The 16,377-nt window shown below is 38.7% G+C and overlaps 1 protein-coding gene across 4 annotated transcripts in view; it reads left to right on the top strand.

The window, feature by feature from the left end:
- Positions 1-15,406, top strand: part of cacnb2b (calcium channel, voltage-dependent, beta 2b) — a 44,171-nt gene extending 28,765 nt beyond the window's left edge. For 2 of the 4 annotated variants that reach the window (XM_075483075.1, XM_075483076.1), the window contains exons 2-13: positions 2,391-2,456; positions 5,156-5,278; positions 5,743-5,882; positions 6,622-6,683; positions 6,775-6,800; positions 7,912-7,992; positions 8,117-8,175; positions 8,286-8,395; positions 11,268-11,419; positions 11,569-11,664; positions 12,504-12,677; positions 13,372-15,406. In XM_075483075.1, the coding sequence (XP_075339190.1) occupies positions 2,391-2,456; positions 5,156-5,278; positions 5,743-5,882; positions 6,622-6,683; positions 6,775-6,800; positions 7,912-7,992; positions 8,117-8,175; positions 8,286-8,395; positions 11,268-11,419; positions 11,569-11,664; positions 12,504-12,677; positions 13,372-14,166 (1,884 nt within the window). In that variant the 3' untranslated portion in view covers positions 14,167-15,406. Of the gene's footprint in view, positions 1-2,390; positions 2,457-5,155; positions 5,279-5,742; positions 5,883-6,621; positions 6,684-6,774; positions 6,801-7,911; positions 7,993-8,116; positions 8,176-8,285; positions 8,396-11,267; positions 11,420-11,568; positions 11,665-12,503; positions 12,678-12,962; positions 12,994-13,371 lie in introns of all 4 variants that reach the window. The other 2 variants (XM_075483077.1, XM_075483078.1) reach the window with 2 other exon arrangements.
- The last annotated feature ends 971 nt before the right edge of the window (positions 15,407-16,377 follow it).

Below are 16,377 nucleotides of genomic sequence, written 5' to 3'. Positions count from 1 at the left end.
CACTCTGAACAGCTGATGCACCCACTGTGCAGACTTTACCTGTAACCTAAAAAACAACGGATGCACCAACTGTGCCTGCATGTCTGCGTTCATCTTTGCCTCTGACTGATCTCATTAGACTGATCTCTTATCTCCCTCGAGCCTTTGTCCGTTGGCTTGTGTGTTAATAAAAGAGGTTAAAAAGATCATGGGAACACGTGCAAATCTTTCTCTGAAACTATTTCATGATGTGGAAATGTGTTTGTTTAAACACTGTTTGAGAACAGGGTCTTGTTTCAAGTTTCTTCTGTTTTCATCCCTGAATTTTTCACATCCCTGATACATTAAGTTTCCTTTTAGTCACCTCAGTTATACCTCCCCTCCATATCTTCCTTTCAGCCTTTCCTTATTCTCTGCCAAAAAAGATCACGATACAAAATAATCGAGTCTTTTTAAGTCCATCATAACTCATGGTCAATACTAATCCATCATCATCAGTGTCTCACGACTGTCAGACAGCGCAGTGTGCACTCATAAAGGAAGGGAGAGCATGGGGGAAACGTTGCAGTTTAAACATTAACCACAGTCTGAACTGTCAGTCATATTCACTGAGTGTATTCTTATTAGCCTCGTGAATGAAAATACGCGAGTTATGCTGTCTCAGAACAGGTGCAGTATAATTACAAGGTTTGCTCTTTAGTCACTTTAGCGTCAACATCTCTTCTGGCAACATTTATACCAGGGGAGAAAGTTTGTTGTGAGTAAAACTTAACGTGGACACGAAATAAACTCCAATTCCCAGTGTTTGCCTAAACGCTTTAGTTAACATCAGGCTCACATGGCAAGCTTCTCCTCTCCTCTGGTTCATACCACTGTTAACCTTTCTATACGGCCTTTCTAAAAACCTTAAACGGGAGTTTGACGTTACAATCAGTATCATCATTCAACATGCCTTTGTTGCCAGAAGTCGAAATGTGAGAAAAACTTAGTGGCAAACCTTGATAGTAAAACAGATTGTTACATTCAGTTCCTTGCTGTGTTGTCCTGGCTCGGCGACAGATCAGAGCAGTCAACTCTGCCATGCTCTACTAACACCACCTGATATCCTTTTGTTGCCAAAGACTCGTGAAGTCAGGATACATAAATGTTTGCTCAGTAAGAAAGCAGCTTTGTCGTCAGTGGGATTTTCAATCAGCACTTTTCTCACATTATTCAGTGTATGAACACTATCTAGATACATTTTGCAACATTTTGTCTAATTTGCAGCATTCCAACTACCAAAAGAGTGAGACACTGAACCTCAATTGTTTTTGTGCAGCTTGTCTTTTCAATACTTGTTGCGAACGTCCGCTGCTTCGCAAGCATTTTATATTGTAATGTTATGAATGTGCTGTTCAGTAAACGGAAAGAAAAAGAAATCAAAGTAAACATTATATATAATTTTAACATGAAACATTGAATTTGAGATGAGACTTGATGCTCCAAGGACTGTTTTGTTAAAATGCACCAAACTGAAGTTATGAAGCCGCCTGTAGTGTGTATCTTCAGTGCCAGATTGACGCTGGGGGTTTTGACACCTCCTGGCTGTGACGCAGAGGGCATTAAATACCATGTCTTTGAGGGGAAAATCAAATCTCGGGAACACATGGCACATAAACCCAAACATCCCTGAAGGGATCTTCTGCAACACATCCTCACAATCAAAAAGTAACTAGCCTGCACCACATTTTGTGTTGTTTGCAGGACAGAGAGGTTTCTTTTCTTCCCAACATGTTTGAAAAATTTAGTCTTTTAACTTGCAACGCAATTATGTTTTCCAGATCAAAACCGTATGTTTTTATTGCCTTAACCTCACCAAGAGGCTGAAGGATTGTGTCCCTTTAAGTTTCCACTTTTATGACATAGGGTGTCACTTTTTTGTGGGCTGAATAGAACTTCCTCATGTCCGGCATCGCTTGTGCAATCTGGACTGCAAATTTCAAAACTTAGGAGAAGTTGGTGTTATAAACAGGGCTTGTTAGAGTGGTGAAAGACATGGGTGTGTAGGTGGAGAGATTTCACAAATTTGTGGAGTTGTATTATGATTAAGTGCTTTTAACACTTAAGGTATCCATGTTCCAATTGCAGTTTCATTGATTGGGACACTTTGTCCGTCCCTAACATGTTGACGTGACCATGCATGATAGAACTTAACAATTTAATTGGTTTAATTCCACCTAAAATAATTAAATTGATGGGTAAGCTTACCTTAATCAATAATCAGTACACTGACTTGTGCTACCAAGTCTACCCTGATGGAATCATTGATCACATAGATGTGAAGTGCGGTGATACTTCCTAAGAGTTTTATGCATTCACGTTGTTGAGTGTTGTGCTGATTTAACTTTGTGTTGTAACTCTGTCTCCTACAGGGAGAGCGTCAGGACTCAGACGTTGTTGAAGAAAGAAACGCTCAGGTGCAATTGGAGAAGGCCAAGGTACTTTTGCACTGTTGCATCATGACCTGACCCACCACAGCCTGCGCAGGGCCGTATTTAAGATAAGCTGTTCTCAAGGACATGAGTGCATCAAAGACAGGAAACACACATCAGGACATCAAATTAGTGGAGCAATACTGTTAAAGTTAGTCTTTGTTGTCTTTTTTTGCTGCCGACATCCCTTTATGTGCTCAAAATCCAAAGAAGAATGATATTAAAGAATGTTAATTTGTGTTGATTCAGTTCAAGTGAATTCTGCCATTCCTCAGCTAAGTGTTTCTTCATAATTAGCCAATATGTTATCTTCTCACAGAAGGAAACAAAAATCGAATGCATCAACATTTGTACATTTTACATATAAAACATCATAATAAAATTAAACATTGTGCTGGAGAAGTTGGAAGCCAAAAAAATGCTTATAAAGATACCTTGCCCAATATAAGCAACTATAGTTATCTTTACAGTATCAAAATTAAATATTGACACAAAATTTATTAAAAATAAGACAAGAAATAAACAATTTACACACAAATTTATTTCTAAAAGTTACAATTTGACCCAACAAACCTGAGAAATATGCTATGCTATGTAAATACTGCTCATACAACCAACCAAAGTTTATTAATTTACTTTATCTGATTTCTAAGGAAGCCTAGAGTGGACGTGGTATGTATAAACTTTTTTCTGATGGTTTTCTCGAGATAACGAGATAATGATTATTGCTATCTCGAGAAAACGATAACGGCACGTCTCGTGCATCATTCGGTAACCATGGAGACGGTAACGTTCATACGTACCACGTCCGCTCTCGGCTTCCGTAGATTTCATTTTAGTATTTAAGTTTTGTTTTGTTTTAAAAAACCTCATGTGAATGTGAATGTGAATATCTGGCAAACAACTGTTGAAGCAGTTCTGCGAAATCAATTTTTTTTTTAAACCGAACCAGGTTAACGTGTCGAAATCAACTTTTTAGGATTTGGTTATCACAGTTAATTGATTCTCACATACACACAAAGTGTGGAACATACACTTTCCCATGCGCATAATAAGAGTGAAGGTCATTATACGATTATTCACGGGTGGTATCAAACTCCCCCTATCTTTGTCGGTTAAGCAGCCCCTGCCGATACGTCCTGTTGAATATTGAATTAAATCCTGCATCACAGATTTCATGCGCTCCCGCTGGTGCTGTGTAATTAAGGCAGCAAAGATACTCGGCTTGTCCCCCGCTGACCCCACAGACTCATCTTTCCAAAGTAGAGTAATTAGCAGGTTGATTGGCATACCACTGACATTTAACTCTCTTAGGAATACAGCACCAACAGGCATTCAGTCGGGAGGGGGCGCACACGGCGGCTTACATGCAGGGAAGACGAAGAGACAACATTTGGTTTGTTCTTGTTCATGGTGGACATACAGTATTTATTTCTCAAAGTGGTAAAAGACCAGGTGTTGCCACAACTTTAGCAATGGCTGTGTTGTCCCAGTTAGGGAGCGAAACAGAAGCAAATTCAGTTTTCATTATTTTCATTAGGGTGCTGCTTCTCCTACTTAAACATGTTTGTATGTATGGCAGATTGTGTGCCTTTACGTACTGTTAGCTGTTAGCTAAACACAGGTGCTGGTATATTTACACACTGTGAGGAACTTGAGGAACTTGTTAGATATGAATTAAATATTGGCAGGAGTGTGAATTTACTGCTCACCTACTATGATGTCTTTTAAAAGTATATTGCTGTATTTTGGATTACAATATGTAGGACAGCAGGATGACTGTACCTCTTATGTCATTTTATACATTTTATACATTACATTAAACACAGTTATCTATTGTTATTTGTTACCTCGTATATGAGGAAATTAAATTCTATTGTACCGTAAAATGATTTTCAAATACAATAAGATGCTGTTGTTCATCCAACATGAATTTAAAGAAATGTCATATAGTGTATGTTGCATCATGCATTAATGAATTTACAGTCCATTCAGCATATCTCCTGATCATTTTATTTAGATTTGCTTTAATCATCAGTAAAAGTCTTAGTTTTAACCTGCAACAGGCTGAACAGTTGTTTTTCTACGCACATCAAAGCATTAATTCTGACCACCATAAAATATATCCGCGAAAACAGAATTTAAAATAAACACACATATTTAGTGAAGTCCCTTACCTAATGCTGTAAATGTGTGGGAATGAAGTCGGCACCTTTTGGCACTTCACTTTGAAACAGTCTGAATAACAGATACTTCCAAACTGACTGCAGAGACCACAGCTGGCCACAAAAGAAATCGATTCTAAATTAGTTGTTTTTTCATGCAGTTTTCAGTTGTCTTATTTTGCTACATAGGCCTGTGTTTGACGGTTAAATATTTATCATTTAATCCAGAGCATTTTTGAATATCTGTAATAAATGTTATATGTACAGTAATTTTCTTTTGGCTAGATATGTTTTGTAGTTTTATATTTTTCTAGAGTTTTCATTTATATACATCCAATATATAAAGACATTTACACACAATACATGCATCAAAAAACTGCCTATGGACGTACATGCACAGATTTCTCCCCCAGTGACAGAGAAGTCTTATCCTCTCTTTCTCGCTTCGACATACACACGATTATTACTTCTTCAGACTGTTTTGTTGTGCTGGCGTCCAAAGGGTTTGAAATAACTATAATGCCTGCTCTGTGTCCCCAGTACAAGCCTGTGGCGTTTGCCGTACGATGCAACTTCTCTTACACGCCAGCTGACGACGACAACGTCCCTGTACCAGGACAGGCTGTCACCTTTGAGGCAAGAGACTTCCTGCACGTCAAAGAGGTCTGAAACAAAATACACGTCATGTACAGTTTACATCAAGGTGGTGTCATTACAAGCACTTGGTTGCAGGGGCAGCGGTTGGTGGTATGAGTTAGATGCAGAATAGCCGCAAAGAGAGATCTTAGATCTTGATCGATCTAATTGATACGAAAACTTTTTCCTCTTTTTATAAGGTTTTTTAAAGAGGGAGCCCTATCATTTTGAAAATTGTGCTCCTGTCTGCCATCCATTTGGAGGTTACTAAAGCTACACCTGCTCAGCAGATAAAGGCTGAGATATGTTAGGATGTATATTAAGTGCAAGGGGACACAAAGCACAAAAGATAATACTGATATAAAAGATTATTGTTATTAAGTGTTTCATTGACATCATTAGATAATCTTGTTTTTTTAAACGTGTTTGACACATTAGTGAAACAGGCTTTTTAATTCACAGTGTTTGTATATCTGCTTTTTAATGTCCAGAAATTTAACAACGAGTGGTGGATTGGACGGCCGGTGAAAGAGGATGGTGTGGTGGGTTTCATCCCGAGTCCGGTCAGCTTGGAAACCATTCTCATCAGAAGGGAGGTCCAGGCGAGGAAGGCTGCCAAGGCCTTAGCCAAGTATGTGCAGCATGGTGCTCTGCGTATGCAGATGTTGATTTGTTACTTTGTGTTTCAAGAACCTAGAAGTATATATCAATGTTTTTAACGTAAGAAATGTTGGACTGTGAAGACATTTAGGCTCTACTTCACTTACTCGTCATTCCTACACTCGCCCTTTGGGAGCTCACTGACTCTTGTTTGATAACCACCACAAGCTCCTCCTAAGCAAATGACTGAGGATATGAACATTTAAACTAAAAATCTGGCATTAAAATGACTGAAATTATCTATGAAATGGTTTTTAGGATACCAAGGTCTGCAGTGAGGAATTACTATCAGGAAGAAATCTGCAAACTCATCACATCTTAATATAGAATATAGAAACTATAGAATAGAATATACTTTATTCATAATATATATACATATAGATATATAATGTATTGACATAAATTATATATCTATATCACAGTCCTTCAGCTGTGTTATGGTAAATTCAAGCCATGTGCTCTTGTAACGTTGACCTAAACATCTTAACTTTTGCTTTGTATCATTTTCAAGATTTTAGCATTGAAAATGGTGGTCAAAAACGTTACACACTACAGGATCTCAGAAATTTGGCTTTGGTTTCAAATGAGTTTTTTGTCTCAAGGTAGCTAATATTCCATCTTACACGTTGTGATCTATTTTTATCTTGACTGCAGCAGTAAAATTCGATCAAATCCTAGCGAGCTAATGAAGTATTAATTTCCAATTTCAGCAAAGCCGCATCTCAACCAGCTCAAGATATGAATTCAAAGAAATATACTCCTCCATCACAAGGTCGGTTTGTGTGTTAAAGGAAGTAAAATACATGCTTTCATCTGAGATGACTGGTGAGTGAACTGTTGCTTTTGTCATTTTGTGTGAGCAGCCAATCAGCAGGTGAAAAAGAAACCGGTAAGCGATTGAATTCAATTTCTCTCTTTGATGTTCAGCCTATGTTTGTACTGCATACAACATGTGCACAAACTTTGGTTTGGCCTCATTTCTATTTTTGCATGTATCAAACCCTTTCTCTCTAATTTGTAAAATAACATGAGAAAACTTAACAGCACATACTTTTTTGGCTTTGTGAACCTGGATTTGATTTAATTTATCGTTGCTTTATGACAGGTTTTAGAGCGTTTTCTTGTAACTATAGTGGTTTTACTCCTTGTCTTTGGCTATATAACACAGTGTTCATTCGTAGATTGTGTTAATTATCCTATCTCTACAAGACGGCATGGTTAATGACCTTAATTTCACATATGCCTTGAATTTATCTAGCCTTCAAAAAATTATTATTTTTATTGTTGAACAATCTGCTGATTTTATCAATAAGAGAACAAAATAAATAGAACATGTCCAGTGTAAAATAGAATTGAAATAGAATTTAGTTTTTTAAACAAATAGGATTCAAATATATTTAGTTCAGGATAAATGAGAGCTGAGAACCAGTTTTTGGAATTTTGGCTTGAAACATTTTTAAAATGAACAGACCGTTGTACTAGTAATGTCATCTGGTTAAGGAACATTTAACTTCTGGTCTAATATTCATACAAAGACGGTACATTTCAGTGCATTAACAGTGATGTGAACGGAGCAACCGCTCTGCACCTGTGTCCTGTGTGGACGACAAAAATAAACTTGGCTCTGACAACATTACATTACAAAACACAGCAGAACTTGTGTTCATCATCCTGCAGCAAACACAGAGCCTGTGTGAAGAAAATATGATTAAACCATTAAATAAAAGCTGCAACTGCTGTTCTATACATAATCTCTGACGAGAAAAAAAAAATTTGGAGAATGGAAGAAGTTTGGAAGCGTTATTGAAACCATTTTTAAAAAAAAAAGTGCTGTGTTTTGTCTTTCAAGCTTTTTAAAAGCCTGTGTTAGGTATAAACCTTACATAAGCTTTTGAACGAACATGTTGCTCGAAGTGTAAATGTAAACTTAGAGGGAGACATTTAAGCTCTCCATGAAAGCACAAGATATTTTTGTTAATATTCTTCCTTTGTGGTTACAGGGGGAGCAGGTGGTCATGTATGATGTAGTGCCTACAATGCGTCCTGTGGTGCTTATGGGACCATCGCTGAAGGGCTTAGAGGTGAGTTTCCTTTGACAAATGATCACCAGCTGTAAAAAGCTGTCTAGAAAGAATTATGAACAGTGGTTGCTTTTTTTATAGAGGGGAGTCCTTAGTTAAAATCCATGTTTCTGTATAATTCCAGGTTACGGATATGATGCAAAAAGCACTGTTTGATTTTTTAAAACATCGATTTGAAGGCAGGTAAGTTCCGATTTAATCCCTCAGTCTCACAACACCTTTTTAAATATACTTCAAACCACAATGAACAGCATAACTGTCAAACAATGCCTGTTATTTTGTCTCTTCTCCAGGATTACCATAACACGAGTCACAGCTGACATCTCTTTGGCTAAACGGTCCATCCTCAATAACCCTGGCAAAAAGGCTTTAATGGACAGATCCAACAACCGCTCTAATTTAGGTATCTTGTTTATCAGGCTGCAGTAGTACTGGTTGATTGTCAGTGCCAATTCTTTTTCATTATTGGACGATGGTTGGTGTTTACGGCATCAGGAAAACTCAAATAGTATCAGTCACAGAAAAGACTGCTGAATCAATTTCTGAATAACCTCTGATAATTGCTTTCTGGCACATGTGTTGTCCCTAATGACAAACCTCACCTACTTAGAACCCTAATTAGGTTGAAATGATATTATCTGACAGAGCTTTGAAATAAATGTGTCAGTCCTCAACACACTGCAGTTTGGGCTCACAAGCTTTTCTTGTTTACACTAATCAGGCATATCTTTCAATCAAAACAGCTCTTACTATTTTGGCTCTCTGGAAAATGTGCGTATTATGAGTTGAAAGCATGTAATGGCTTATTGTTGAATATGCTGCACAGAACCTCTTTCGTTTGGCTCAGCCTTAGAAATAAGGTGAAGAGCTCGCACATTTGCAGGAAACGTGGAGTAGAGTTGCTAATCTTCCACATTGAAAGGAGTCAGCTGAGATGATTTGGACATCTAATAAGGAAGACTCCTTGTCACCTCCAGCTAGACGTTTTCTGGGCACCTCCAGTTGGAAGGAGACCCTGGGGCAGATCCAGAACTAGCTGGAGGTATTTATATTCCTTCTGGCCTGGGATCCCCCAGGAGGACTGGCAAATGTCGCTGGGGGGAGGAATGTTGTGGTTTCCCTCCTGGACTTGTTGCCCGTGCGAACCGATCTCAGATTTTGCAGAAGATAATGGATGGGTGGAATAGTTTGACATTTTGAGAGATCAGCTTTTTTGCCAGAAATCATTTGAGAGGATTGATATAACTTTCATGTTTTGCGTTCATTACAGCCAACACTCAACTTAACTTGACTGAACTTGGCCAAATCAGTCTTCCTCCAGAATGTGGGATGGCTACGTTGGGCCACGCTGCAAAATATACCACTTTCACAAATAACAACATGCACCAAAATTGTTGCATGCCTTTTGAAATAAGTTACATTGCACATGTAGAACAGTATCTGAATGCTTTTTAGGAGGCAGGAAGGGTTGAAGGTGACGCACTGTCATGCCATAGAGCCAAGATCACCCCATCTGACCTCATAATACTTCTCTCTTTCCTACTTTGCAGTCAGTTACAGCTGGTTGGGTTAAGGCATACAAAATACATAGTTAGGATTATATATTTGTAAATATGTGGTTAGGGTTAAGGATAGAAAGCACATGGTAAGGTTTAATAATCAATAAACACATGGTTACAGACAGTTTGTATTATGTCACCTCAACCCTGCAACGTACAAAACAACAACCCAAATAAAATGTTACCATCTCACAATTTTATAATTCTTGTAATGTAACATGCACGTTTTGAAAATATTGTACTTATTACATGGTCTTCACAAAATGTAACGAAGATCAACATACTCCACAGAGATTAATTCGATTATTGTTTACTCTGAATTTGATCTTGTTTGGTTCGAGATAGTTATATGATACTGTTTCTATGCTAGTTTCTTTTTCAGAGCGAAGTCTGAATCAGGTTAATATTAGAATGTTGATGTGCATGTTGACGCAACCAGTGAAAATAAAGATGTGAAAAGCACAATATGTAAAGTCATAGGACACCAAAGTGATGACAGTTTCACCTGTGGAAGACATGAATATGTGTACAAATTTCCATGCCAATTATGGTTATTCACCTGTAACCGTAATTTTCTACCTGATGTTTGCCTGACAGGAAAAGTCAGGTTATCACCAAATTCAGGAAGCTTCATCTTCTTGAAACCATGAATTTCTGTAGAAGATTTCTTTGCACTCGGTCAAACATTTATTCTCGTTCTGGACTAAAGCGGTGCACAGAATGAACCAAACAATATAGGTAACCTCAGAAACTAAAATAGCCAGAAACAAACGCCACCAGATCGCTCAATATGTCGTCTAAGCATTAACATTTTATTGGGAAATTGCTGTCTTTTCCCTGGTGACAATGTACAGTAGAAGAGTAAAAAGTAAGAGAAAAAAAAATATCTCCCACATTTCTACTCTATCCTCATACCTGCTCAGTTTTTTTGGAAGAGGAAAGTATTTGTATCAAACAGAGAAGGGACACGATTTACTTGGTTTTCTCTACTCTTGTTTCTCTCATTGCTGTCTCATCCCAGATGCTGCCGGTATGTATGACTGAAAGCACTGGTAGCCCTTGTGGTTTTGTCCCCTGTTTTTCCTTCCATTGTCTCACTTACCTCATAACCATTGCTCCTTCACTCTTAAGTGCTTTATAAATTATATATTGACTCGTACCCTTTACAGTTGTTGAATTTTGGATTTCAGTTCCAGGTAACTTTAGTTATTTCTGTTAGTGGGTTATCAGATATCTTGATGTAAATTGTTATTATTTGTGAGTATTGTAATCTTCTAATTACTCCTCCTATGAATGCAATGAGTCTTGAATCACTGTAGTATATCAGTTACGCAACAAAATTTAAAATACATCACTTCATTAGCAGGGGCTTTCTCTACGTCTTGCCACAGTTTTAGTGAGTTGAATTGTTTTGTGAGAATATTAATAGTAGTTTTACAGTTACAAGGTTTGGGACTGACACTCTGATAAAGTATAAGCAATAAGACGTGTTTGAGAAGTTTCACTAATTATCATCTATAAAGACATATAAAGACATCTATTATTAGACTAAATTATTAGTAAATGATAGATGTAAAATTGATACAATTTAAGATTGTATTAAATTACTATTCTTGCTGTAGAATAATCGTCAAAATACATTTTCAAGTCATGTACCAAAACACAAATCCTGGAAATAAAGTGTTTAAAATCCTGCTTTTGCTGCCTGTTTCACAGCCCAGATCCAGGGGGAGGTGGAGCGCATCTTTGAGCTGGCCCGCAGTCTGCAGCTGGTGGTCTTGGATTCAGACACAGTCAACCACCCTATTCAGGTGTCCAAGACCTCCCTCGCTCCGATTCTTGTCTATGTGAAGATCTCCTCACCTAAAGTACGTTTCATCAGCAAGAACCGTGCAACCAGATGATGATAATTTCCCTTAAAGTCAGCCCTGATTTTGTTCTGTGTGCTAAAGGATTTTCAGACAAAAAAAAGGCGCCACTGTAACCTTAATTTCCCCCCCCCCCCCTTGTTGTGTAGGTGTTGACGAGACTGATTAAGACTAGAGGGAAGTCCCAGACCAAACATCTTAATGTTCAGCTTGTGGCTGCGGACAAGCTCGCCCAATGTCCACCGGTGGGTGCCATCTAGTGGAAAATCTTAGTATCAAAATCAAATCAAATTTATTTGTATAGCACATTTCATGTACAAAACAATTCAAAGTGCTTCACATAAAATAAAAGCATTGCAGCAGGGAGTGTAAGAAGCATTAAAAATAAATAAAAGAATATAAAGAGAAAGAAATAAAAATAATTTAAATGAATTTAAAAACAAGCAACCATCTAGATAAGTTAAAATATATTGTACAAATTTCATGCATAGACACATGAGAAAAGAAATGTTTTTAACCTGGATTTAAAAATGTCTACATTTGGTGAGAGTTTAATCTTCACTAGCAGTTTGTTATACTTGTTTGCAGCATAACAGCTAAATGCTGCTTCTCCATGTTTAGTCTGGACTCTGGACTGGACCAGCTTACCTGAGTCCTTGGATCTAAGAGCTCTGCTAGGTTTATATTCTCTGAACATATCACAGATGTAATTTGGGCCTAAACCGTTCTGGGATTTGTAAACCATCAGCAGGCTTTTAAAATCTATTCTGTGACTGACTTGAAGCCAGTGTAAAGATTTTAAAGCTACCCAGATATTTTCCATTTTTATTGCTCGGCAGGAAACATTGAGGACAGTGTGTTTTTTCTTTTATTTCATAATTTGAAATGACATTTTTTTCTCCTTTTTTACTGCTTTCAGTATTGTTGAACTGGTATAACTGACGTACTGTTAATGTTTTTAAGCCACTGTTGATTGAACCATTTAAAAAATTAACTTGCATCCCTAATTTCTGGCTTTAAATGGTCACAAAAATCTTTTATTAGTTTTCCACTTATTCTTGTCCTCCTTTTAAATTTCCTGTAGGAAATGTTTGACGTCATCTTAGATGAGAACCAGCTAACAGACGCCTGTGAGCACATTGCTGATTACCTGGAGTCCTACTGGAGAGCCACACACCCACCAGAGATGGAGCCTGCAAATGCACTGGTGGCACAGCTGGCTGAGAACACACTGCCTACCACTCCTACAGCAACACCGGTGCATAGAACACAGAAACACTAAGAGGACAAAGACCCTAAACAAAATTTTAAAAAGATAGGATGTAAAGTGTCCCTCTCATTTCATCCCATCCATCCCACTCATGTCATGTCTACAGATGTACGTCTGAATGTGGTAAAACCTTGAATTGTCAACAATCAGCTCTCTGGGAAGTAGTTGTTTGTTGATAGTGGAACTGCTCACATTATGCTGCATCTGTATTTGTTGCCACTGGTCCATCTAACATTTTCATTTCATGTTTTTTCATCCTATTACACTGCAAAGTTGAGGACGAAGTGAGATAGGCCTTCCACTGGTGAGTGAGACACATTCAAGGTCTACTGTAGCACCAAATTAACAGTTATTAAGACAAATTATAGTAGCAAAGAGCCAGAAAAGACTCATCTATGTCATGTCTGTAAAATAGATACTTATTATCAGATACAAGACAAATGCCAGAAATTTTAAAGCAACGCAAAACCTCTTAGGCCGATTTGTTACATTCCTATACTGTATACACCAATCAGCCATAAATGCCATGACATAACAACAACATAACATAACAATCCATGGCATAAAAATGCTTTCATTTTGTTCGTCTAAATGATCTCCACAGCCATTTGAAAGCATGTTTTATGTATGAAGCATGGTATGACTTGTCAGATGACTTGATATTGTTCTTTTTTTGTTCAAGGAGGACCAGAAGAGTAAGAAGTCAGGCGCCCCCAAGAGGAAGAGCTCCCGTGAAAACCACCAAGACAAGGAGCCCCCTTCAGTCCCAGCTCATGAGCAGAGAGCTGAAGAAGGCCAAAGAGAGGAGGAGGAGGGGGAGGAGGAGGAGGAGGAGGAGGAGCGACTACTGAGAAGTGAACCAAAGAGACCCCAGCACATCCACCACCATCATCGCCACCATCATCACCACCGGATGGAGCACCACAGCCACACCCAGCACAGCCAAACATCCGGTGTTGGGGATATACAGGCGAGCAGAGATTACAGCCAGAGGCTTTCGCGGAGGCACCTACCTGAGGAAAGGGATGATGAGGCGGAGGATGTGGTGGAGAGGGATGAGGAGGAGACACATTATAATCATCGGGGCCATAACCATCACCATCATAACAGCAACCATCATCACCATCACCACCACCAGCATCACCGTGGGAACAGCCAGCTACATGACGGGGATGACTATGAGCAGGAGCACAACGAACGCAACCGCCAGCAAAGGCACCACCAACACATTCCACCACGGACACACCATACGGGTCACGATCCAACACACGCTCATCACAACTACCACCAATACCACGGTAGAGACAGAGACAGGGACCGGGACAGGGACCGGGACAGAGACCGGGACAGAGACCGGGACAGAGACCGGGACAGAGATCGAGATAGAGATCGAGACAGAGAAAGACACAAGGACAGGGACAGAGATAGGGATCGAGGTAGAGACCGAGATGCACGACAGTGGCACAGAGATTCATAAATACACCAACAATGACTGTTGTTTCTACTACGGGTTGGTGCACGGTTTTATGCTGCTCATTTTATAATGCACTTATGGGTGGAGTGGAATGAGTCATCTTTCCAGGCATTTTTCTCCACACATTGTTTGCCATTCTTTTTACATCTTTACCCTCTGCCACAGGCATGGCCATTGTTTCTTTTTTTTTGGGGGGGTGTTTGTCTTGCTCTTTACCAAAAGGAAATTAAGCACTTGTAGGAAAAAAACGTTGTCTGTATTTTTTAACCCAATCCTCTGTGTGTGTTTTCACAGGAACAACTTTCTCAGTTAGCTTGTTCTGTTCTGAAATGGATAATGCTTACATTCACTTCCATGAACAGTTCCTGTCAGCTTTTTCTTGACCATTTGTCTATAGATTGTCCAAAAATAATAGTACAAATAGTACAAGTACCTTCTACCAAAAATCCCATGGGCCAAGATTACTTCTCGAACAACCTGCCATATGTTAATCCATCATCTTATGTATCACAAATTTTCCCCCAAAAAATAAGATATCTTTATAGATTTCAAACAACTGATGAGATGACAGACAGAAAAAGAATTTGCATCTAGAATTTCATTTTCATTTACAGCTTCTCAGATGTTTGGATTTGTAGCTTTATGTCTGCTCAAATGTTCAAACAAACACGGGGATCAACTTGTTTCTGGGTGTTTTACTGTCACGTCTTCCTCTGCCCCTGTGTGTTTCATTTGTTGAATCTTCAAAAGCCAGCGCTTTATTTACATTACTTTATAACATTGGTATGGAAAGTCTTGATATTTTTCTACATTATTCTACCACATGGAAGTCGCACTTTGCTTCCTACTTTTTAAAATGGTGTTAAAGCAAATTTACTGACTTGTATTTGGTCTGTCTGCAAGCATGAATAATCTTATGGTGACACTGACCTATATGCTGGATACTCTATGCATTTTCTTGTGTCTCTTTCTGCGATAAAACGTATTGCTTGAAAACAATCTCTATGCATCTGTATATACTTCATAATTGCCTTGTTATGTAAATGTACGAAGAACCAGAGAGCCTGTTGCACTGTTTGGTAGACCTAATGTGTATGACTGCTTTGATTTGACAAGACTGTACTTTACTCTGATTCTTTCAAGATTTGTTTTGGTTATATCGTTTTGTACAGCACTCAGAAGTTAATTTTGAAAAAAAAAATCTGCATTCTATTGTTGAAAATTCAATAAAATATAAACTGTGTTCACTGGAATTTCATTTAAGGATGTCAAGACCTCCCTGGCATTATTGGTTGTTGGGGATTATTGACTAATTTTAGTTTTTTTTAAAACTGTATTCAATTCAAACAGCTTTGTTTTTTTCTTTTTTTCAAATTTTTTTTGGGCTTTTTATGTCTTTAATGGATAGGAGAGTTGGAGAGAGACAGGAAGCAGGGGGCAGAGAGAGGGGGAAGACATGCAGCAAAGAGCCATCTGGTGCGGGACTCGAACTGGGGCCAGCTGCAGCGAGGACTGTAGCCTCTGCACATGGGGCGGCTGCTTAAAGGATAAGACCGGTTTTTTGACATTGGGCCCTTGATTTCACATTATAACATGATGTTCTACTCACCCCTGCTTGTTGTTGAACATTTGGAGCTGTTCCGAAGATATTCGCGAGGCGTCTGGCTGCTCTCTTGAGATATTCGGCCATGAAACGGTTTCCTATGGGCAAGCTTATACAGGCACAAACTATGCTGTTTATAATTTATTAATTACTGTACATTAGCACTGATAACGTGGAGGTGCGTCGCTTACTTAAAAAAATCCGGGTTACTGTAATTTTGATTTTTTTGTCGTAAAGTGGGTGTTACTGACGTCCTTGTCGTGCTACTGCCACAGACAGCCCACAGACCTGCTGCCTATTTATTCATTCGGCTAAAATTCAAAATTAGTAACCCGGATTTTTTTAAGTAAGCGACGCACCTCCACGTTATCAGTGCTAGTGTACAGTAATTAATAAATTATAAACAGCATAGTTTGTGCCTGTATAAGCTTGCCCATAGGAAACCGTTTCATGGCCGAATATCTCAAGAGAGCAGCCAGACGCCTCGCGAATATCTTCGGAACAGCTCCAAATGACCAACAACAAGCAGGGGTGAGTAGAACAACATGTTATAATGTGAAATCAAGGGCCCAATGTCAAAAAACCGGTCTTATCCTTTAACCCACTACGCC

Source organism: Odontesthes bonariensis, chromosome 14, assembly GCF_027942865.1.
Source record: "Odontesthes bonariensis isolate fOdoBon6 chromosome 14, fOdoBon6.hap1, whole genome shotgun sequence".
Taxonomy (NCBI): domain Eukaryota; kingdom Metazoa; phylum Chordata; class Actinopteri; order Atheriniformes; family Atherinopsidae; genus Odontesthes; species Odontesthes bonariensis.
This window is presented reverse-complemented; position numbering and strand designations above follow the sequence as displayed.